This window comes from Neltuma alba, unplaced genomic scaffold, assembly GCF_004799145.2.
Source record: "Neltuma alba isolate B1F8T4 unplaced genomic scaffold, ASM479914v2 tig00011608_pilon, whole genome shotgun sequence".
Classification (NCBI taxonomy): domain Eukaryota; kingdom Viridiplantae; phylum Streptophyta; class Magnoliopsida; order Fabales; family Fabaceae; genus Neltuma; species Neltuma alba.
The window spans coordinates 74,448-98,674 of NW_021636259.1; the positions used below are offsets into that span (position 1 = coordinate 74,448).

The 24,227-nt window shown below is 34.0% G+C and overlaps 4 protein-coding genes across 4 annotated transcripts; 1 reads left to right on the forward strand and 3 right to left on the reverse strand.

Annotated features, from left to right (window-relative positions):
• Positions 1 to 2,013: 2,013 nt before the first annotated feature.
• Positions 2,014 to 3,208, reverse strand: LOC114715706 (transmembrane ascorbate ferrireductase 1). The gene is made up of 4 exons (XM_028900576.1): positions 3,049 to 3,208; positions 2,902 to 2,950; positions 2,600 to 2,799; positions 2,014 to 2,460 (listed from the first exon to the last, which is right to left on the reverse strand). Exons 1-4 carry the CDS (start codon positions 3,190 to 3,192, stop codon positions 2,161 to 2,163), a joined length of 693 nt encoding a protein of 230 aa, XP_028756409.1. The 5' UTR covers positions 3,193 to 3,208; the 3' UTR covers positions 2,014 to 2,160.
• An 8,306-nt stretch (positions 3,209 to 11,514) lies between these two features.
• On the forward strand, positions 11,515 to 13,461 carry LOC114715701 (alpha-L-fucosidase 1-like). Its single transcript, XM_028900572.1, has 3 exons — positions 11,515 to 12,059; positions 12,160 to 12,399; positions 12,696 to 13,461. The coding sequence occupies exons 1-3, from the start codon at positions 11,515 to 11,517 to the stop codon at positions 13,399 to 13,401; spliced, it is 1,491 nt and encodes a 496-aa protein (XP_028756405.1). The 3' UTR covers positions 13,402 to 13,461.
• An 80-nt stretch (positions 13,462 to 13,541) lies between these two features.
• LOC114715704 (cytochrome P450 704C1-like) lies at positions 13,542 to 17,417 on the reverse strand. Its single transcript, XM_028900574.1, has 6 exons — positions 17,111 to 17,417; positions 16,518 to 16,733; positions 15,576 to 15,866; positions 14,726 to 15,046; positions 14,194 to 14,397; positions 13,542 to 14,099 (listed from the first exon to the last, which is right to left on the reverse strand). Exons 1-6 carry the CDS (start codon positions 17,402 to 17,404, stop codon positions 13,911 to 13,913), a joined length of 1,515 nt encoding a protein of 504 aa, XP_028756407.1. The 5' UTR covers positions 17,405 to 17,417; the 3' UTR covers positions 13,542 to 13,910.
• A 2,169-nt stretch (positions 17,418 to 19,586) lies between these two features.
• On the reverse strand, positions 19,587 to 23,304 carry LOC114715698 (cytochrome P450 704C1). The gene is made up of 6 exons (XM_028900568.1): positions 22,989 to 23,304; positions 22,228 to 22,443; positions 21,613 to 21,903; positions 20,790 to 21,110; positions 20,299 to 20,502; positions 19,587 to 19,890 (listed from the first exon to the last, which is right to left on the reverse strand). The coding sequence occupies exons 1-6, from the start codon at positions 23,280 to 23,282 to the stop codon at positions 19,702 to 19,704; spliced, it is 1,515 nt and encodes a 504-aa protein (XP_028756401.1). The 5' UTR covers positions 23,283 to 23,304; the 3' UTR covers positions 19,587 to 19,701.
• Positions 23,305 to 24,227: the final 923 nt, after the last annotated feature.

The following is a 24,227-nucleotide window of genomic DNA, read 5'->3' on the forward strand; positions in this document are numbered from 1 at the left end:
GAATAAATTCATAGACTAATGGTAAAAGGACCAGCCCATATAGAGCCCAAGGTAGGAGGGTCTGTTTTCTCACATCTTTTTTTTTTTTTTTGGTTGCCCAGAATATCCCTCCATCCGAACGGTAAAAGACTAATTTCTGAGGGTACTGTCAGGCGCCGTAGCAGAAATTCCTCCTAACAGTGTCTTTTTCATACACACTGCCCTAAAGATTAAACCCAAAACATGATGTTTAAAGTGCCCAAATCCCTTTCACTTGGATCAACATTTGTTGGTGTTTTCTCACCTCTTTTAATAGGTCAAGTTTTTTAGAAAATTTTTTTCATCTCTATTATTTTGTCACCCATTTTCGAATTAATTCAGGCATATAAATAATTGAATATAAGAAGAATTATAATGAGATCTCAAGTAAAGAAAATAATTATCAGTAAGTCTCAATAACAAGTAAGCAGTTGTCATCTTCTAAACTAAATCTTATCATGGCAGGCTATATTGTCAATAATACTTTTTAATAGCTATATTTGTTATTTGGGATTTCACAGCAAATCTTTCAAAATTCATAACTTACTTTGACAAAGAGGCACGGTTAGGCTACTTGAATTATTTTATTATTGTGAAACAATTTTTGAATAATTAAAATGAAAAATGTGGCTGCCCAATATGGATAAGCTACACCGGCCCCAAAAAAAAAACTCATCCGATCCTTAAATTAAAACCTATTTAACTAATTTGATTAGATTAATGAAGTTAGGTAAGTTAGTTAATTATAATAAATGTGATACATTTTTTCTAAAATACCATAATCATCTTAACATCCAATTTTCCTCTTTTACTTGATTATAGTTGAATAAGTATTCATAGAGGTAATTTAGAGAAAATTGATAAATATGAGAAATGAATCTTATATTTAGAATCAAAACTAACTCAACAATTAGGTCATATATTAAGGATCGGAAGAGTACATGCATAAGCTACCTACCATGAAGTCCAAAGTCCACCAAACTCGCCTCCTCATCAAATGTCCATGTTTTTCAACAATGCGTCAATTATTTTCTAGCCGGAAAAGGGGCATTTCAGTCAATCCGTCCCCTCGTGAAACGAATCTGGGCCTATCCCAATGGTTTTCCCTTTTACCTATGGGAGATTTCCATCTAACATTCTAACTTTCCAAATGAGGCATGGGGACACGAGTCATCACCTGCTAGGCTGATGGTAGCCACGTGACTCGTGCTTTTCACTAAATAATTAAACTGTTAATATATATATATATAGTTAAATGTTTTTTCATATATTTGGTCAAAAAAATGTTTTTTCATATATCATATGTGGTACGAATTATGAAGTAAGCCACAATTTATAAATATATCAGATAATTATAAATAAAATATTATCATCCTTTAATTAACGAGAAAAGTTCATATTTATCTTATTCATGTACATACCTAAACTCAGTCCCATATATTTTTTTTTGTTGCCCAGAGTATCCTCCCACCCGAACGGTAAGAGACTAATCTCTCGGGGTACTGTCAGGCGCCGTAGCGGAAATCCCTTCCAACAATGTTTTTTCCATACACACCGCCCCAAGGATCGAACCCAGGACATGATGTTTAAGGAGTCCAAGTCCCTTCCACTTGGACCAACACTTGTTGGTCAGTCCCATATTTTTTGTTGTAACAACAAGTTTACATGAGTTGGGTTATTAGTTCACCAAAACTAAAACATACTTCCGGACTCAATAAGTACTTACAAAGATAAATACAAATCAATCACCAATTCTTATAAGTTATGAGTCAATTTCCTATAATTAAATTAGTTCTTATTGGCAACCCCGCATTTAGAAAAGAAACTAAGGAGGCATTGAGCTAGAAGGCCCAATCAATTATATCATTTATATGCATTAAGAATGATATAAAGCACAACGGTACAGCGTATCAAAACAAAACCCGGGTGGGAATGTTAGTTGATCCAACCAAATGTGTCTCAATATTTTAAGATATTAATTTTTATATATATTAAAAAAAAAAAACTACAGTCTCCTCTAATCTTTGCTCATTCAATTCCTATTTCTCTCATAAAATAGTTTCCATGTCCCAGATTAGAAATAAGCACTACCTACTTAAAACAAGAATTTTACTTAAACAGAGACCATTAGGTGAAACAATGCTAAATAGGAGCATAGTCGTCAAATGCAGGAGCGGGAGGCTTAGTGATAGCACAGAAGACAACCAAAGCAGCAAACAAGACAGTAACAACCGAAGTGAAGTTTACGAGGTAAGCCTCTGATCCAAATTTGGCCAATCCACTCTCCTCAAGGAATGTCATCTTCTCCAGAAACCCCAGAATCGCAGCTGCAACAACCATCATGTACACCAGCAGCCCAAACAAAATGTGCCACGGAAGTGACACTCTCCTCAGAGCTGGGTCCCCTCCGGGGTACATAAACATCACAAACCCATATATCCACTGCAATAATGTACATATCTATATTACTATCTGTTCTTAATTGGTTCACCAAAATTTGCAGAGTTTTCCAAGAATGCTTATGTTACTTTCAATCTCACCAGCTACCTGTAGAAGAGAAGAAAGGGAATAGGTTTATTACCTGAACGCCATAAAGAACAATAGCAGCAATTCCGATCCAGGAATGGAAGCTGTAGAGATTAGCAATGTGTTTCTCATTATGAAACAAGAACACAGCATAAATTCCCACTATTCCAAGTACCAATGCAATGGCATGAAGAACAAGGTGTATCACTTTCTTCACTTCTTTCTCCAGTGGAAATGATTTGTAACTTATGATAGCTGCATTTTGTTCAACACAAAACAGGGAAACAAAAACCAGTGATTTATTAAGCCAATTTGCATAACAACTAAGCCAGGGCACTAAAATATGTGTTGGATTACCTTCGCCTCCAATAACAACTAAGCCAATTAGCATAAGAACAGGATGGACCTGTAAGTATGAATCAAACGCGAGTTAGACATAGAAAAACATTGAAGTACAAATGTAGAAAAATGGGAAGAGTTAAGAGAAATATTGAAACAAGTTACGTTGAAGAGGAGGCTCTTGTCCGGAGAGTTCCAAGCTAAGCCACCAAGATAGTGAATGGTCCAAACCAAGACCATAGCAATGGCAGTAATACCCAGAAAGTGAACTGCAAAAGTTATTGGAAATGGATTTACACCAACGTCCATCCTGCTCTTCTTCTTCTTCTTTAATTTTCTGCAGGAAAATAACATATATAGCAGAGCATGATATGTCGCATGTTGTGCCAAACTAACTTTCCTGACCTTTGACTGGCTGATAGAGTTCGTCTTCGTGTTTTTCCCAAAGCCTCTACTCTCCACGCAGCTCTCAGTCTGTGATAACAAAAATTTAACGCAATGATCACGGTGTTTTCAACTTTTTTGGCTATATCATTACATCCTAATATCCATATTTTAATATCACAGCTGTTTCCGGCGAGCAAACATTCCCTCCGTTTTTTTGACCAAAAAGAAAAAACATTTCTTCCGTTTGTCAAATATAAAATTTAATACAAGATCTCTCTACTCTGTAGTGACATTAGGCGTGGCTTAGGTGACACTTGAGACATGAATGTAGCGCACAAGTTAGAAATTTAATTTGCACAGCACGAACAGACGTATATATTCTACAGGTAGCGTCTTACTAGATTCCAATCACCTGTGCTATGATGATTAATAACCATGAAGTAGTAGCTGAGTCAGCTACTATCGGAAGGTGGAAGGGTGTAGGCAGCGATGAAATGCGAAAATCAAACTCATCACCTTCCACCTATAACAAAACATTTAAAATACTAAGCTACAAGGTCATAATTGACTTAAAAAGAACAATTACTGGGTCCGTTCATATTAGTAGTAAAAAAATAACTTATTTTTAATCTGATTTTTTAAAAAATGATATTTGGTAAAAATTAAATATGATAGTATGATTTGTGTTTTGATTGACTTTTATAAAAATTAGTTTGTAAAATGAAAAAGTTATTTGGATTATAATTGAATAAGTAGGTTTAGTTTACAGAATAACCAAAATGGGTATGACTTTTATTAAATAATGAGAAATGATTAAAAATATGAATTTACAAAATATAATAATTTTAAATTATTATAATATGAAAAAATTTATATTTAATTAATAAAATATATTTAAATTAGAAATCATATTAATGTGAAAATTTTTGAACCAAATAATATTATATAATTAACTAGATGACATACTCTGTATAATTTATGTAAATATAAAATAAAAAATAATATTAAAAATTAAAAATATTATAACAACTGTTAAAAATTGTTTTTAGAATATTAAAACAAATAACTAAAAACTTATTGAAAAGTACAAAAAATATATAAAGAAAAGCATAAGAACAACATATACATAAGGGTAAAAATGTCTTTTAATTTCAAAAAGCTATTTTTGTACAGGTCATAAGTAAGTTTTAGGTGTTTTTGTAATCGTGCCTAAAAAAGCAGTTTTTGACTCATAAGTCAGATTAGCCAAAAGTTATAATAAACAGCTCCCAAATTTGTAAACAGACTTATTACACTTGTAAGTTACTTTTCCTCTCCAAAACGCTATGCCAAATAGATTGACTATCAACATGACACTACAAGTAGAATTGAACTCGTAACCTCTCACTTGTAAGATAAAGCGTTGATTTGAACCATTTTAGTCTGAAATAAAAAATAAAACTAAATTATGAAGTAAAGCACAACTAGGGGCATGTTTGTTGAGAAACCTTTTATTAATTCCTAAGTTAACTAAGTGACAAAAGCATTAAAAAGGAGGGGTTTGAAAAGGAATTTTTCTTTGAAAAAATGGGCAATAAAAGACCCCCGAATTAGCAAAATGGCAAAATACACACTTGAATAAATTAAATTGCTTAGAAGATTAGGTCTTAGATTGCAATTATGAAATATTTGAGAAAATACCAAAATGCCCCCTTCTTTTCCTCTTTCTTTTGTCATCCTATGTCCTTCTCTTTCCTTCTTCTCTTTTTCTTCCTTTCCCTCTCTTCGTGCTTCTCTTTCCTCTGCTATCCACAAACATAGTGCTCTATTTATTTATTCCCACATTCTCTTTTCTTCTTGCAACACTTCTTCCTCTTCATTACACCCCAAATAATAATCAAGATCTTTACACTTCTCCCCAACATGTCGATGCCATAAGAAGTTTTCATAAATGCATATCTGCAAGCCCCAACAACCTAGTAACGTTGGCGATGCTAAAGAGATCATAAGCATTGGTGAAGAAGCCCATGTTAGCGATGACAATGGCCAAGTATTAGATAACAACAATGACAATGGGAAAGAAAACCACCAACTAATATCAAAACATCATCTTCTAAGTCTGGTTTCTTTCTTCTGTTTTTTTTTTTTGGGTCTTACCCAATTGTAATTGACCAGTTAAGAGTTTTTTGCAGTGAAATATATATGTTGTTCTGTTAAATAACTTATGCAAATGATTTTCGGCTGGGAAGGAAATGACAGGATTAATTTGGGAGATGACAATATTAGTTCGACAAATAATGATAAAGGATTTGATAAACATTAAATTGAATTGAATAGTTGTTAATTGTAATTAAAGAGTTGTTATTTAAAAAGGATAAGTTGTTAAAAAAGTAAGTATTTGTGTGGGTGTAAATGAGAAGATGAAAGTTTGGTATTTAATATGGTCAATAATGAAAATATTTCACTACCAAATAACAAGAATGGTGAGTAAAATCACAAGCCTATAACTGGATTTCTGATGAAATTAAGTTTCATGAAAAGTTGTTATTATTTTCACATTTCACTATCAAATAACAAGAGTGGTAAGCAAAATGACAATTTTGTGATTGAATTTCTTATAAAATTAAGTTTTATGAAAAGTTATCAATATTTTCACATTTCACTGTCAAACGACAAAAATAGTAAGCCAAATGACAAATTTGGTAAGCAAAATTACAATCATGTGACTAGGTTTATGATGAAATTAAGTTTCATAAAAAGTTGCTATTATTTTCACATTTTACTATCACATGACAAGAACACTAAGTGAAATGGCAAGAGTGGTAAGTGAAATAATATTTTTGTGATTAGGTTTCTCATTCAATTAAGTTTTATGGAAAGTGTTCATTATTTCCACATTTCACTACTAAATGATAAAAGTAGTAAGCCAAATGACAAGAGTGGCAAGCCAAATAATAAGTTTGGTAGGCAAAATTATAAGTTTATGACTGAGTTTCTTATTAACTTCAGAACATTAAAAAGATCTAAATTGTTACCATTTAGAACTGATAAATACAGAATGTTAACATTGTTCACTCCATAAACAAAAAGCCAATATTTCTAGATCATGACTTCATGTTACTGCCATCATAGTAGCAAGTCCACAGTTACATCACTATCAAGCCAAATCACAATAACAGTAAGCCAAATAACAAAAAACCAGAGGTGCTTTGACAGTAACCAGTTTTTGCAAAACTCAGTGACAAGTGCATCTCAAACTAACCACAACTTTCTCCAATTAACATCTTTCATTATCAACTGCGCGTCTCATTCTCTTCCACCATATCAGCCAATGACCCACACTGTAACTAACCAAGATGACGCCATGCCAATCATAAAGCATACCAATCATGCCTTGGGTAGCTGGAATCTCATCCTCTTCAACATTGATTCTGTATACCATCTCTAGGGCACAATTGCTATTAACTTGAATCCAATTACTCTTACTAACCAGTGTTAACAATGGGTCATCAAATTTTTTGCAATAAAGATCAGTGGATATGGCTACAACCTCAATCCCATTAATAAATACATAGGCGGCTAGATGGTTGGTGCTGGGAGGGAGAGGAATAAAAGGACGAAGAGAACCAGAGGAAGAAGAAGAGGAAGAGAAGGATGAAGACAGAGAAAGAGAGAGGAAGAGGAAGATAAGTAAGAAAGAGAAAGAGATGGGGTGATGAAAGAACGAGAAGAAGGGTATTTTAGACTTTCGGGTTTCATTTCATAATTGCAATTTAAGACCTGGTCTCTCCAAACAATTTAATTTATTCAAGTGTGTAGTTTGCCATTTTGGTAATTCGGAGGTCTTTTATTGCCATTTTCCCTTTTTCTTTTTATAAAGTTGATTATGAAATAAATAAATAAATATAAAATACTTTTTTTATATTTTTAATAAAGAGAGAATGAAAAAAAGCAAATTTGAATTTTAAGAAATGAGGAGAGTGCTCTTTGAAAATGAATTAATGATTATCCTAGCTTGCTTAATTATATGGGAGTAACTCAAATGATTAGGATTAGTTTAGAGAAGTTATTCCTTTTAAATTAATACTCAACTAGAACATTAATTACTTGTTAAATTCACTTCAAGCATAATCTCTATACAACTTCTATAAAAATCATTCTAACAATGAATTAATAAAGGTATAAACATAAATATATGCATAAACTAAGTACTCAAACTTATAAATACCAACTAAATCTCAACAATTCCAATCCAAAACAAGAATTACAACTAGCAATTGTTAGTTTTAAACCAAATATAACAAATTTCATACCAAAAATCATTAATAAAAAAGTCTAAACTAAGGCGTAGGATTAAACTTTCTTTTGTAGCTTCAAAACTCAAGCCATTGAATTTAGTTCCAAAAAACACAATAAACTCAACTTCTCATAGCTCTGAACCCAGTCACAACACGTCCCAAAAATTCATCAGCCATCGGAAATGATGATGTTGGTGGACATGGAAGATGGGGTTGCGGATGATATGGGTCTACGACAGGGTGGCGGCTTATGGTTGATGGAGGGGGGAAAAAAAAAAGTGAATGAATAAGAGTGGAAAAACATGATGACTGGGATGAATCCATATAGAATATGATATGGGTCTGCGACGGAGGTGGCGGCTTATGGTTGCTGCCGCCTCCCTGCACGTAGGGGTGTGCATGGACTAGACTGGACCGGGTTTGTTATTAACCCGAAGTCTGGTCTAGTAAAGACCTCGGGCTGAAAAAAACAGCCCGAGGTCTGGTCCAGTCCAGTGCCAACCCGAGGTCGGGTTGGACTGGACTTGGTCCTCTGGACTGCCTGGACCAGTCCAGGCAGTCCAGAGCTAATTTTAATTTTTTTTAAAATTTTTTTTTCTTCAATAGGAGGCAAGATTGTAACTTACTATATAAAATTTTACACATATTTTAATTCAAAATTTATCAAATTTGATCATTCCCTTTCAATTTCCCAATGAAGTCATGTTTTATTAATTAATTCTCATCAATATAGATCTTAAATTGTAGAAAATATATATGCATGCTCATTACTTTGAAAGTTAATAGATAAATCTTAATTATTTGAATAGATAAAAAATTTATATAGAAAAATTAAATCAAATTAAAATTATATAAATAATAATTTCAAAAAATCGGGCTAGACTGGACTGGACCAACTGGTCTGAGGGGTCAGTCCCTAGTCCAGTCCAGCCCGATGAGACCAGTTCGGTCCAGTCTGGTCTAGTCTTGTTTCAGGCCAATTTTTTTTGGACCGGACTGGACCGGGTTTGTTCGGGTTGGACCGGACCATACCGGACCACCGGGTTTTTGCACAGCCCTACCTGCACGATTCAATCCATATATAATATAATATAACCTAATGCTTTTAAAACCGAAACGGCGTGCCTCTTTTTTTATTTTATTTTATTTTATTGTATTTTTCTTTTTCTTTCTTTCAACTCTTCTAATTTTCTTTTTTTTTTCTTTTCCAAAACTTGCAAGCTAAATTGAGATCATATAATATCACAAAATCCCAAAATCAATCATTTAAGAGCAAATCTAAAAATATGATAAAATTTTTCTTTTTAACTCCATTTTTATGCAATCAATCTTAAATTCAAAATGCCCATAATAAATACAAATTATCCCATTTTAATTGATAAAAATCTCGAAAAAATATTAAATAATATATTAAAATAAGGATTTATTAAGCATTTATGTCGCTAGGTTATAAGGCCATTGGTGCTTGGTTACTTAGAGAATTGTTATGAAGTCCTAAGTAAGAAACATAATTACTAAAAAAATTCTAATGATAATAAATAGTTTATAATAACAAGTTTTAAAATAGTAAATGACAAATTGTTGACTTGTTATTTAGACTCACTGATAATTTTCTTCTTTCTCATTATTTTGTAAAACGAGAGTCACATCAATTATTGGGATAAAATGCCAACTGGCCATGAGTTAGGCGTTATTAATTATAGGGAACAAAATGCCAAGTTTCACCTTGGAGCACTAGTTGATGGCAACTAAAAACTCAAAATACTAACAACCTGTTAGCTGAGATGATAAGCAGATTACTCTATAGAGGAAAAAAATACAAGTTTAAATTTCAGAAAGCGTACCTGTTTGGAGGGTTTTAACTCTAACACTTTTGACCCAACAAGAATTAATTAGTTTCAATTCTAAAGTGACTTAGAAGTATTCTGAGCTCAAAATAAAAAAAATAAAAAAAAAAAAGAAAAGAAGAAGAAGCTTAGAATTGTATGGAACCGCACTTTACAATCACTTATAGAGTCAAATATTATGAAAATAACACTAATAAAGTGGACGTCGTGTTAAATGGAGCCTCCATATCTGTTTAATTACTTAAATATTAATCATAATTTGTTAAGAGATTAATCCAACTAATGGTCCCATATTCGCAACACACAAATGAAGACAAAAACTCACTGAAAATGTGGGGTGGTGAGGCAAACACATTTTCGGCTTAAGCGGGAGAATCAATGATGGTCTTCTTTTGATTTGAATATAAAATAATAAAACACCTTCCCTTCTCTTACCTTCCATTCTTCCCAATCCAAATCTTTCCTTCACAAACCTTCTTCAATTCACATTGGGAGTTGGGACCCACACACTCTTGTCATCCATAATGTATTTTTTTTAAGGGGGAAAAACCAACATTATGGCATTCAATATGGCTTTGGCTTTTCGAAGCCATCCCTCAACCAAAAAAAAAAAATTAATTTTAAAAATTATACTTAAGAGCTAAGGTTCTTGTTTGATAAAGATAAATAAATCAAAATGTCTCCACTCAATTAGAAGCATATAACTATTTTAAAAAATCAATAACTCAATTGCAAATATCAAAAGCTTAATTGTAAATATAGGAACCTTAATGTTAGATTATTAGAAACCTTATTTCTTTTGATATTTTTGTGTTATTTGAGCTCCGAAATTCAGATGTTTGAAATTTTGAATGATACATCAACTGTAAATAAGGAAAGTCGGTTATTTTTTACTCTTTATATCAAAATATATGTGAGTTCATTTTTAAGATTTTTACACACATATTAAGAAATGCAATTATTAATATATTAAAATGTTCATAATATTAAATTTTCTCTTAATTCAATGTGTTAAAATATTTTGACATTTTTTTGCCAACAAAAACATTTTTACATTCATTACTTGTATGAAGAAGGTGTAATAGAAAAATATTAATAAATGCTGCTTTGAGCTCATGAAAAGAGACATAAAACGAAACAGTTTTTCTTAAAAAAGACATAAATTAAAAAATGGAAGGAGTACCAAACTTCCTCCTTTTTTTTTTTTTCGCAGTTACACTTAAAACTTTTGATTTTTTAAAATCAACATGTTTCCCTCGGGTGATGGTATTTTGTTTCGTAGTATATATTAGTCTTTTAATCGAAGGCCTTATTAATTCTTTAGAGCTGTTTTAAAAATTTAATTTCCTTCGTTTCCTTTTAAAAAAAGAAGGTCCTTGAGCGTCATTATTTGCCTTCCCTAAACCCTCAAGTGTCATTTTCCATCCATAAATACATGCAAAAGATAGAAACCATTTAATGGACATCAAATGTTCATGAAACCATCCATGCATCAAAATCATACATTCATTTGATTTTATGACAAATGCACTCACAGAATCTAGCTTTAAAATTTCATGATTAACTTTTTTTTTAATAAAGAAATGTCATGATTCATTTCACATATGAACCTAACAAGTTAAAATTTAAAAAAAAAAATTGTCCCTATAATTTAATTGATTTTTAATTTAATCCTCATAATTTTAGATTCCATAAGTAAGTCTCTTATGTTTTTTTTTGGACCCAAAAAAAAGTCTCTTATGTTTTATTTTGGTGGATTTTTGTCAAAATTTTATTAATATGTGATTATCTTTTTCATTAGTGTGTGTATACTATATATATATATATATATATATAGTATATAAAAAAATTATATAATTGGTTAAATCAATAAAAAATTAACAAAAATATTGTTAGAACTTTAATAATAAGAATTAAATCAGAAAATTTGTAAATTATAAAGACTTCAGCAGAAATTCATATTAAAAATTAATCAAAACTATAAGGATAAAAACATGATTTTCCTATAATATGATGTTACCTTACTTATCACTTCATACCTATTTTCTACCTATTTTAGCTCCTTCGCATAACTACTAATAATAAAGAGGTGACGACGAAGAAAAACCAAGTCCATCATCATGGGAAGATTATTGTTCTTCTCTCTTCTTCTCTCACTTGTTCATCTCTTCAAGTCGGCCATTTCTGTGCATGAGCAAGCTCTACCAACTCCACCATTGCCGATTCTGCCTCTCCCATCATATTCTCAGTTAAAATGGCAACAAAGAGAGATCATCATGTTTATCCACTTCGGTGTGAACACCTTCACGGACAGAGAACGGGGAGACGGCGATGAAAGCCCACAAATCTTCAACCCTTCAGGCCTCAACGCCGGCCAGTGGGCGACGGTCGCGGCAGAGGCCGGAGTTTCCTTGATGATCCTGACAGCCAAACACCATGACGGGTTTTGCCTGTGGCCTTCAAACTACACTGAGCATTCTGTGATCGGAAGCCCCTGGAAAAATGGCAAAGGAGATGTTGTGAGAGAGTTTGTTAATGAAGCTTCAGCAAAAGGAATAGACGCAGGGCTTTATCTTTCTCCGTGGGATAGACATGACTCCAGATATGGACATGATATACCTTACAATGAATATTATTTAGCTCAGCTTCAGGAACTGCTCAATAAGTGAGTTCCTTTAATTATCTGTTTCTGTGAAGATCAACTGATGTATTCTGGAAAGGTTTCAAATATGAAATATGAATGATTGGTGTTTGATAATATGCAGCTATGGAGAAGTAAGGGAGATATGGTTTGATGGAGCCAAGGATCCAAAGGCGCAAAATGTGTCGTACTACTTCACAGAATGGTTCTCAATGGTGAAAGAGTTGCAGAAATCCATAAACATATTTTCAGATGCAGGTCCAGATGTGAGGTGGGTGGGAGATGAACAAGGCTATGCATCAGACACGTGTTGGTCTCTCATCAACCGAACTTCTGTTTCCATTGGAAATCCTGACATCACCCGGTAAGTTCATCTTCCAAGCCAAGCATTAATCTTGTTCATCACCATATATAACACAAAATTTAGGTTCCATTTTTTTCATTTTTCATATACTCTGTTATGGCATATTACTAGAAGAACAGTTTTGGTGCATCTAAATCCGGTGAAACCAAAATGCCTTCGAGATTATTTGACTTTGAAGATAAGGAACTAACAAGAACTTATTACATACTTGACGTGCAAGCAAAGTTATCATCTATGATTTTTCATGATTGTAATTTATCACTGATTAATTTCTTGGTGATCATATATTCGTATAGCTACCTAAACACAGGTGATCCCAAAGGAACGGACTGGGTTCCTGCAGAATGCGATGTGTCGATTCGACCAGGATGGTTTTGGCACAAGTCAGAATCACCAAAAAGCCTAACTGAACTACTTGATATTTACTACAACTCAGTTGGTAGAAACTGCTTATTGCTCCTCAACGTGCCTCCCAACACAACCGGCCTCATATCTGACATTGATGCCCAAAGGTTGAAGCAGTTTCACAGTGCAGTCGCCACAGTTTTCCAGAAGAACATAGCAGAAGACAACTGCACTCTTATAGTAAGCAGTCAAAGAGGAGGAAAAGAAGGTGGTTTTGGACCAGAAAACATGATAGACAGTGACCATTTGTGGACATACTGGGCTCCTGAAGAAGAAGGAAGCAGAAAGGAGCATTGGGTTGAGATAAGAGGGAAGAATAATGGGAGTGTGAGATTCAATGTGGTGAGGGTTCAGGAAGCGATAGGACTTGGTCAGAGGATCAAAGGGCATGAGATCTATGTGGATGGTGAATTGGTGATCAGAGGGACGACAGTGGGTTACAAGAGGCTTCACAGGCTTGAAGGTGGGCTGGTAAATGCTCACGCTGTGAGGATCAGAATCACTGAGTCAAGAGGATTGCCTCTCATTTCCTCTATTGGTCTCCACTTTGATCCTTTCTGGCACTCTAAGTTCACTACTGGCTTCAAGAAACAATGATAAGTAATATGAAGCTTCTGAAGTATACCGTATACATGTTAATTTATTACATGAAAGAAGTGGGCCCCCTTTACTTAGATTTTAACTCTATTATGTTACTTCTAATGACTGAGATGTATTAAAAGAAATCTCTAACACACTTGAAGTTATTTTTAATATCGTAAACACTAAGGAACCACAAATGTATTTCACAACGGGACATACATGACTTCTCGTCTATTATTCCTTCCCAAAGTCCTCGGATAAAACATAATAATTATCATTATGACAATAAAGTTATAACAAATAATGCATATCCAAATTTTTATCCAGTTATTTGGGATTACCTTTGACGATCCCAAAGGAGCCCTTTAATATCAACACAAGTATACGAAGCACTTTTAAGAAGGGTTTGTGTGCAATTTATTTAAATAAGAATATGCTTCATGAATATCTGTTTTAAAACCGTTGGTAGCAATGAAGCAGCCAAAGAAACTGAGGGGATATATATCTCTAAGAGGCCAGAAGGATCAAAGCTTTGATCTGTGAGAAGCAACGACATGAAGACCACCATCAATTTGTAAAGTAAGCATGCTCCTGTTTTTTGCTGATTGCATTTGATCTGCCAGTTCCAATTTGAAGCAACCCAAAAGAACTGCAGCAAATATCTTCATCTGTCTGTATGCAAACTCCTTTCCCAGGCAAATTCTTGGTCCTGCCTGTTCATCTCACCAACAATAACCATTTCTCAAGCACTTATAAGAGACCCACAATTTTTAATCTCACAAATACTCATGGAAACTTTTGTCTTACCTGAAAGGCAGTGAGCTTGAAAGAGCTCTCTTGCTGGAAAATTCCATTATGATCAAACCATCTCTCTGGCCTAAATAACTCAGCATCATCACCCCATAAGTACTTCATCCTTCCCATGGCATAAGGACAGAATACCATGAGATCACCTTTCCTCACATTAAATCCATCTGGCAATATGTCGTCCGAGAAACAGTACTTGCCTTCCTGTAACGACAACATAAATCTTATCAAACAACTATGAAGCATGAACATTTCAATGCAGGACAATGTCAGTCACACAAATCATATATACAGACACATCTCAATTCTTCTAATTTACACAGAGAAAGTGAGTCATATATACATTATCCAACACTACTGTGTTATTCTCTCTTCAGCTGCATAATTATAGAGAATTTATTTTACTATTTTATAGCGTCATGGCATCAGTATTTATGTCATGTCTTTTATATATACTTGTCCATATTCTGTAGACGAAGGATAAAATTGGAACTCATCAAAAAAATATTATGATGCCTGGATTTTAACTTACCAGTGGAATTGCTGGGTAAAGCCTTAGTGTTTCAGTCAGAGTTGCGTGCAGATACTGCATTTTTTCAAGGGCATCTTCAGTTAATCTAGCTGCAAGTTCTTCGGCCGTCACGTCACCTCGTACTTTTGTTGCCTCCAAGATTTCTTGTGCAATCTTTTCCTGTATATGGGGATGCTTGCAGAGCAGATAAACAAACCAGGAAAGAGTGCTTCCTGTTGTATCTTTCCCAGCTATGATGAAACTCAGGATTATGTCTTTAAGGTATTTTGGATCTGTCTCTTTCAGTTCAATAAACCTTGACAACATATCACCATTCACCACCTGTTAAAAATATTTTCTGCCATTAAATGAAATATTTACGGTGGTTGGACCTTAAGGAATCTTTTAGGAATTAGGAATTAGCAATTATAAACGCTCATATGAATGCTTGCCGCATAGTGACAAATATGTTTATACATTCAAGTTCTTTTTCTTAAAAAAAAAAAAAAAAATCATGACATGATACAACATATATAGGAAAAATCAGTATAAAGTCCTAATAAAGGAGTTTAATCACTAAAAAGTCTCACAACAAGTGAACAATATGGAATGATAAATTCTGGTGCAGGATTCAAAAAAAAAAAAAAAAAGAAGGTCTGGTGTAGGAAATGACAATAGATCCATGCTGCTCACTTATTATTGAGACTTTTTGGTAATCATATACCTTCCTTTGAACCTCCTAATGATTTTCCTATGTATATACGTACACGCCCATGCCATATTCAAATAATGTTTGAAACTTCCATTGTAGTGATGCTAAAGAAAGAAACACTGCAACTAGCATTTTAGTTAAAGGAAAAGTAGTACTCACAGGAGAATCATCTTGTTGCTTTTGGACTTGCTGAATTTTGGTTCTGATTACTTTATACACAAACTGGTCTACTACTCTTACGTTGTCTTTAAGTATTGCTTCTGATCCAATGTTCAGGTGTCGCTTGATCTTCCAAAAAACGTCTACATACCTGTACATGGTAACTGTGCTTGCTTCATCAAAAGCATTGGAGAACCGAGTACCTTCTTCATAGGTTCCACACATGGTGTCTAGTTCTACACCAAGCACAACCTTAAATACTGAATCTAAAGCTGACTTCATGAACAAATCCTGCATGCCAACGACCAGCAAGGTAAGATTTGAAGCCTCTCTTGTTTCAGTAGTTGGAACCAAAAACAGTATATTATAATCTGCATATAGGAAAGGGAGTACTAATCTCCACACAAGTGATGGAAGTTAGGACCAAGGCATGAAAAACCGGATTGAACATTAAATCGGTTAAGGTAGTGGTTCAAGGGTTAGTTGGTTGGACTAAAATCAACTTTGGGTCAAACTGGTCATATTAAAATAATATAATTTAATAAAAAATAACAAAATATAATAATATTAATAATCACTACTAAAAAAATACAAAAAAATATAATAATAATTTGATTATAACAATAACTAAGTATAACAATATTAAGAATTTTGATCTTTATGGTTCAATTCCTACCCGGTTCAACAACCAAATCAACCTAGACTGTTGGCTAGTTTTCCATTTGAACCTGCTTATTTGGTCCCCTTTTTTTGCCTTGGTTAGCACTCCCCACCTTGGGTTCAACTTTTATTTTTAATGAAAAATTAGTAGTATAGGATATTAAGTTCTACAGAGTAGTATGAGATGATCAATAAGATGGGTTGGTTCTTCCACCCCAAACAATTAGTGGATAGGGTTACATATCTCACTTAAGTGCCCATCAACTTCACTTAATTTCTTACTTGCAGCTCAACAGTGTTGTTTGAGATTGCAGCTTTTGAGACTATCCCTACAAGCTTTATTGCGTTGGTTCTAAACACTGAACTGCTGAAGTCTTTCAATAACCTGGTGGAGAATTGGTAGCTTGCTGCCTTCCTCTGATGTTTCCACTTCACTCCATCCACTGTGAATATACCATCACCCAGAAGATCGCTCAAAACACTATGGTGATACCAACCCTGCAATAACAGGACGAAGCCGTTTATTTATAGACATTCATTTTGATAACACTGGTCCATCTTTCTATTATATCTCAATCGAGATACCGTAAGATTGCTTAGATGTCCTAAAGTTATTTAGGTGTTTGCTATTTGGTTGCAATGAGGCATGTGCATATCATGAAAGATGTTCTTCAACTTTCAAGGATTTATAGCAAACCACAAAGCAATTCTTCATATCCGTGCACATATCTGGACCAACTTCTTACAACTTAACCTGACAGAAAGCAATTTTTCAATATCTAACTCAACCTTGAGTTTTGACCACACAATATTTGAGCTCCTAGAATAGCAGAAGAGAAAGATAGATCATTTAATTCAAGAGATTAATGAAATACCTTGCCGTAGTTTGCAAAGTTTCCAGAGAGAAAGTGCTCAATATTAGCTGGATCTGCAGTGTAAACCTCAGCCCTCATGAAGCTAAGCATCCTGTAAGTTTTCCTCTGCCTTGCGAGCTCAGTGATGAAATCCAGCAGCGTGTGATAGTTGAACAGATGGTCCAACACAGTGCCAGCAACTGGGTGGTATCTTCTTCTCTTGTCAGTTCTGCCATGGATTTTGATTGCAACAGCAGCGAAACACAGAGTCGCCAATGCTAAAACCAGAGGGCTCATACCAAAGAGATAATCCATCACAGAAATGAGACTACGAAGCTACGTACGGAGACCAGGTTACAACTTCATATTTCAGTAGCATTATTTGGAATCCCCATGGGACCATGTTGTGACCGTCAAGGTATCTTTGACACCTAACAACCAAATCAAACGTGCAAATCTAACCCCCCCCCCCCAAAAAAAAAAAAACAGTTTCATCGTAAACTAAAGGTTAACAACCTCAAGTAAATCCATTGGCATGAACTAGTTGATGTATTCTGAAAATTATAGTTGACGAAATGGATTATGAGATGGAGCAACCTACATCAACCAAGGTTAAAGGATATCACCGAGTCAGCTCAAACATGCACATGCAAATACTAAACTGATTAATTGAGCACGTGGCGTGTGAACTGTGACTATTAAATCACATCGACCTATATTGCAGGAGATTAACGGGAATATTAAATTCTGTAGTTGAGATATTGTAAATATTGTAATCTCCAAGGTTCTTTAATATAACCGGAGGATAAGAAGGCAAAAGATGATATTTTAATAAAAATCTACTCATATTAAAGTTTAAAAATTTTCAATTTATTTTTATGATTCAATACTGTTATCCTAATATTGTTATAGTATATCAAATCTCGATGGTTGGAAATTGATCCGATGGATGGTAGAGATAGTACGGAGGGAGTGAAGAGAAGGACAAGTGGAGACAAGGAAAAGATTGTGAGGGATACGACAACGGTCAATGGCCCGGCGAGCCAGATTCGGGGACGTGTCGCGATCACAACTATTGACTGGTTTAAATTCAACAGAGCATACAGGTCCGCACTTTCTGGGCTACGCACATGGGACACTAAATTAAGTTTTTTACTGGCAATTATATAATAAATAGAATTTTGAGTGCTTGGATTTGTCTTTACTTTAGTTTTAGTCTATTTTTAATCCTTCAAGAAATAAAATAATCCAAATTTTTATTAAATTATAAAGATTGATATTTTAAATAGAAATAAATTTAAAAAACTAAAACTTATAATTTAAAATTTAAGAGATCAAAACTCAAATAAGTATAAATTGAAAGATCCAAAAATTATATTAACCCTACAATAAATTAATAGGCTTTTACATTGTAAACAATAAAAACAAAGGTACGGAAAATGATCGAAGAATTTACCTAAATACTACCTCCAGTCCTAATTATAAAAACTAGTTGACTAATTTGAAGAGATTAAGGAAAGAAGTTAAATTAGTTATTTGTCATAAGTGTTGTTTTTCTAAAATATCTTTGCTAATCAAATGTATTGGCTAAAACTAACATTGTTAGAAGGACTATCTTAAGAAAAAAAACATAAATATCAGAGACAAAATAGATTGAGGTCATATATTTAGAATCAAAATAAAAATCAAATGATGTCCTATATTACGGACAAAAGGTAGTATTATACTGTAGAAAATCGTTCACCCAAAAACAATTTTCATTCCTTACATTTCTGTCACAATCAAGTTAGAGATTGATAGGATGATTGTAAGTTGCATTAAAACAATAACTGAACCGTCGTCTTATTTATTAAGCAGAGATTCATCCTCCCACTTGATGAATATTAATTGAATACTATAACTTGAAATTATTTTTAATACCGTAAACACAAAAGAATCTACTCCTCCGGTCCTTATTATAAGACCCCATTTGACTTTTTATTTGGTCCTAATTATAAGACCCCAATCCATTTTGTCTCTTATATTTATGCATTTTTTTTCCAAGATAATCCTTCTAATAATGATAGTTTTAGCCAATATACTTAATTAGCAAGGATATTTTAGGAATGACAACACTTATTTATTATAAATAACCAACTTAACTTACTTCCTTAATCTCCTCAAATAAGTCAATTGGGTCTTATAATTAGGACCGGAGGAGTATTTCACAGTGGCGCATACATGACTTCTCATCCATTATTCCTTCCCAAAGTCCTGGGATAAAATATACCACCTCCACCGATTCTAAATATAAGAAATCGTTTGTAATGTAATTTGTGTTATAAATATTATACTCCAAAGTAGTTCTTATATTTAAAACCGAAGGTACAATTATCATTATGACAATAAAGTTATAACAAATAATGCATATCTAGATTTTTACCCAATTATTTGGGATTACCTTTGACGATCCCAAAGGAACCTTTCAATATCAATACCAGTGTATGATATGAAGAACTTTTAAGAAGAGTTTATGTGGAATTTATTTAAATAAGAATATGCTTCACGAATATCTGTTTTTAAACCGCTGGTAGCAAAGCCAAAGAAACTGAGGATAGAGAGAGAGAGAGAGATCAAAGCTTTGATCTCTGAGAAGCAAGGACATGAAGACCACCATCAATTTGTAGAGTAAGCATGCTTCTGTGTCTTGCTGATCGCTTTTCATCTGCCAGTTTCAATTTGAAGCAACCCAAAAGAACTGCAGCAAATATCTTCATCTGTCTGTATGCAAACTCCTTTCCCAGGCAAATTCTTGGTCCTGCCTGTTCATCTCACCAACAACAACTATGTCTCAAGCTCTTACGAGACCCACAACTTTTAATCTCATAAATACTCATGGAAACTTTTGTGACAAACAGAAACTGCTACTTCCTCCAATCTTATTTGTAAGACCCCTCCTATCAGTCCTTAATACAAAAACCTTTTACGAAATTTAAATACTTATGACTCATTTACCCCCCAAAAGAAAAAAAGCAACTCTAACAATATCCTTATGGTGAGAAAAAGTTTTGTTTTTCAACTTCCTTAAGGGTAATTCTAGAAAATTATAGAAGTTTTTGATACTTGACTAATTTTAACTACTTTTCTTATTCCAAGTAAAGGACTTAACACATACTTATAGAAAGGACTGGAATGAGTATATTTTTCTCCATCCAGACCTTTTTTCTTACCTGGAAGGCAGTGAACTTGAAAGAGCTCTCATGCTGGAAAATTCCATTATGATCAAGCCATCTCTCTGGCTTAAATAACTCAGCATCATCACCCCATAAGTACTTCATCCTTCCCATGGCATAAGGGCTGTATGCCATTACATCACCTTTCCTCACAGTAAATCCATCTGGCAATATGTCATCCGAGAGGCAATACTTACCGTCCTTTAACAGAAACATAAATCTCATCAAACAACTATGAAACACGAAAATTTCATTGAGAGAAAAATGTCAGTCACACAAATCATATATAATAGGTACATCTTTGTTCTTCCAATTGACACAGACAAATTAAACTGAGTCATATACATCCGACTCTATTGTGTTATTCTCTCTTCAGCTGCATAGTTATTGGTATTTATGTCATGTCCTTTAAATATGTATGTCCATATTTGTCGTCAAAGGATAAGATTGAAACTCATTACAAGGTTGATGCCTGGATTGTAACTTACTACTGGAACTGCTGGGTAGAGCCTCAACGTTTCAGTTAGAGCTGCGTGCAGATACTGCATTTTTTCAAGGGCATCTTCAGTTAAACTAGCTGCAAGTTTTTCAGCGGTTACATCACCTCGCACTTTTGTTGCCTCCAAGATTTCTTGTGCAATCTTTTCCTGTATATGGGGATGCTTGCAGAGCAGATAAACAAACCAGGAAAGAGTGCTTCCTGTTGTATCTTTCCCAGCTATGATGAAACTCAGGATTATGTCTTTAAGATATTTTGGATCTGTCTCTTTTAGTTCTATAAACCTTGACAACATATCACCATTCACCACCTGTTAAACATATTTTCTGCTATTAAATGAAATGTTCACTCTGGCAGAACCTTAAGGAATGTTTTAGGAATTAGGAATTCTAAACACTCATATGGACGCTTGCCACATTGTAACAATATGTTTATACATTCAAACTGGAAAAAAATGACATGATACACCATATGCAGGGAAAAGCAGAACAAGGTCCCATGGAAGGAATGTAATTACCAAAAAAATGTAACAACAAGTGTGCAACATGAACGGCAAATTCTGGGACAGGTCCATGCTGCTTACTTCGGTGATTATATTCGGTGATTATATTCATTCTAGAACAAGGTCCATTGCTGAGGCTCTTCGGTGATTATATTCATTCCTTCAAACCTCATAATGTTTGAAAATTTCCTACATATATATATGTACACACATGTCGTATTCAAATAATGTTTGAAAATTTCCATTGTAGTGGTGCTAAAGAAAGAAACAATGCAACTAGCATTCTAGTTAAAGGAAAAGTTGTACTCACAGGAGAATCATCTTGTTGTTTTTGGACTTGCTGAATTTTGGTTCTGATTACTTTATACACAAATTGGTCTACTACTCTTGCGTTGTTTCTAAGTACTGCTTCTGATCCAATGTTCAGATGTCGCTTGATCTTCCAAAAAACGTCAACGTATCTATAAAAGGTAGCTGTGCTTGCTTCATCAAAAGCATTGGAGAATCGGGTACCTTCTTCATAGGTTCCACACATGGTATCTAGTTCTACACCAAGCACAACCTTAAATACTGAATCCAACGCTGACTTCATGAATAAGCCCTACATGCCAACGACCAGCAAGGTAAGACTTGAGCCTCTCTTGTTTCAGTGGTTGGAAACAAAAACACTATATTATAATTTGCATATAGAAAAGGGAATGTTAATATCCACACTAGTGGAGGTTAGCACTCTCCACCTTGGGTTCTTCAACTTTTATTTTTAACAGAGAATTAGTAGTATAGGATATTAAATTTTATACCAAGTAGCATGAGATGCCCAATAGGATATTCAAGTGGGTTGGTTCTTTCACCCCCCAACAATTAGCTTTTGGGGTAGAGTTAAGTATCTCACTTAGGTACCCATCAATTTCACTTAATTTCTTACTTGCAGCTCAACAGTGTTGTTTGAAATTGCAGCTTCTGAGACTATCCCTGCAAGCTTTCTTGCGTTGGTTCTAAACACTGAACTGCTGAAGTCTTTCAATAACCTGGTGGAGAATTGGTAGCTTGCTGCCTTCCTCTGATGTTTCCACTTCACTCCATCCACTGTGAATATTCCATCACCCAGAAGATCACTCAAAATACTATGTTGATAGGAACCCTGCAATAACAGATCGAACCTTTTGATTAACAGACATTCATTTGATAACATTGTTCCATCATTATTTTTTTTTTTGCCTGAAGTTCCATCATTCTATTATGGGGGTGTTTAGATGGAAACCAAACCATGGTTTCAGAAGTGCTTTTACGGTTTACGAAGTAAATATGTGGAGAAATTTGTCTCGTTTTGCGGAAAAGTGCTTCTGAGAAACACTTTTAAGGGTTGCCAAACACCCTCTATATCTCAATCGAGATACTGTAAGATTGCTTAGATGTCCTAACGTTGTTTAGGTGTTTGCTATTAGGTTGCAATGAAGCATAATGTGCACATCAAGAAAGATGCAATTCAACTTTCAAGGATTTATAGCAAACCACAAAGAAATTCTTCATATCCGCGCACATATCTGGGCCAACTTCTTACAACTTAACCCAAAACAGAGCAGTTTTTCAATGTCTAACTCAGCCTTGAGTTTTCACCACACAATTTTTGAGCTCCTAGAATAGCACAAGAGAAAGATAGATCATTTAGTTCAAGAAATGAAATACCTTGCCGTAGTTTGCAAAGTTTCCAGAGAGAAAGTGCTCAATATTAACTGGATCTGCAGTATAAACCTCAGCTCTCAAGAAGCCAAGCATCCTGTAAGTTTTCCTCTTTCTTGTGAGCTCAGTGATGAAATCCAGCAGCCTGTGATAGTTGAAAAGATGGTCCAACACAGTGCCAGCAAGTGGGTGGTATCTTCTTCTCTTGTTGGTTCTGCCATGGATTTTGATTGCAACAGCAGCGAAACACAGAGTCACCAATGCTAAAACCAGAGGGCTCATACCAAATAGATAATCCATCACAGAAATGAGGCTGCCAAGTTACAGAGACCAAGTTACTATTTCATACTCCTCCGGTCCTAATTAAAGACCCAATTGACTTATTTGAGGAGATTAAGGAAGTAAGTTAAGTTGGTATTTATAATAAATAAGTGTTGTTATTCCTAAAATATCCTTGCTAATTAAGTATATTGACTAAAACTATCATTATTAGAAGGATTATCCTGGAAAAAAATACATAAATATAAGAGAGAAAATGGATTGGGTTTTATAATTAGGACCAATAAAAAGTCAAATTGGGTCTTATAATAAGGACCGGAGGAGTATTTCAGTAGCATTATCTGGCATCTTCATGGGACCACATTGTGGCCTTCAACTTCAAGGTAGGTTTGACACCTAACGACCAAATCAAACGTGCGAATCTAACCACCCCCCCCCCCAAAATGAAAAAAATGAAAATGCTAGAAGAATTTACCTAAATATTATATTGTACAGAAAGCGTTCACCTAAAAAACAATTTTCATTCCTTATAACAGATGTGACATTTAATTTTTTTGGTTAAAAAGTGAAATCATTAACAATTTCAGTTTTGTCTCCTTATATATTACTTCCTCCGGTACACTACAAAATGTTTCTTATATTTAGGACCGGAGGAGTATATTCTAAATTGCACCTGATGAACAAAAACTTTGCCTCCTCATTCATCCAAAAGAAAAATATACTAACTCCTATTTTTAATGTAAAAACTAGTTTAACTTTTAATTTAGTTATAAATATAAGATCTCAATCTATTTTTTTTTTCATATTTATTTTTTTTTTAAGTAGTTCTTTTATTAGTTGCACGTATTAAAGATTATATCAAATGATAGTTCTAATTAATACACATGATTAGTAGAAGTATTTTAGGAAAACAACGCTAACTTAATAAATTTTCTCATTCTACTCAAATTAGTTAACTAACTCTTA

Bases quoted from the DNA above. Each gene is read 5' to 3' on its own strand.
- LOC114715704 (XM_028900574.1), bottom strand. From the start codon at position 17,404: ATGGATTATCTCTTTGGTATGAGCCCTCTGGTTTTAGCATTGGCGACT. The intron at 16,734-17,110 runs GTATTTCATTAA...CTGTTATTGCAG, and splicing joins ACTTTGCAAACTACGGCAAG to GGTTGGTATCACCATAGTGT. The intron at 15,867-16,517 runs GTAAGAAATTAA...GTTGGCATGCAG, and splicing joins ACAACACTGTTGAGCTGCAA to GATTTGTTCATGAAGTCAGC.
- LOC114715698 (XM_028900568.1), bottom strand. From the start codon at position 23,282: ATGGATTATCTATTTGGTATGAGCCCTCTGGTTTTAGCATTGGTGACT. The intron at 22,444-22,988 runs GTATTTCATTTC...CTGTTATTGCAG, and splicing joins ACTTTGCAAACTACGGCAAG to GGTTCCTATCAACATAGTAT. The intron at 21,904-22,227 runs GTAAGAAATTAA...GTTGGCATGTAG, and splicing joins ACAACACTGTTGAGCTGCAA to GGCTTATTCATGAAGTCAGC.
- LOC114715701 (XM_028900572.1), top strand. From the start codon at position 11,515: ATGGGAAGATTATTGTTCTTCTCTCTTCTTCTCTCACTTGTTCATCTC. The intron at 12,060-12,159 runs GTGAGTTCCTTT...GATAATATGCAG, and splicing joins CTTCAGGAACTGCTCAATAA to CTATGGAGAAGTAAGGGAGA. The intron at 12,400-12,695 runs GTAAGTTCATCT...ATATTCGTATAG, and splicing joins GGAAATCCTGACATCACCCG to CTACCTAAACACAGGTGATC.
- LOC114715706 (XM_028900576.1), bottom strand. From the start codon at position 3,192: ATGGACGTTGGTGTAAATCCATTTCCAATAACTTTTGCAGTTCACTTT. The intron at 2,951-3,048 runs GTAACTTGTTTC...TCATACTTACAG, and splicing joins ACAAGAGCCTCCTCTTCAAC to GTCCATCCTGTTCTTATGCT. The intron at 2,461-2,599 runs GTAATAAACCTA...ACATTATTGCAG, and splicing joins TTGTTCTTTATGGCGTTCAG to TGGATATATGGGTTTGTGAT.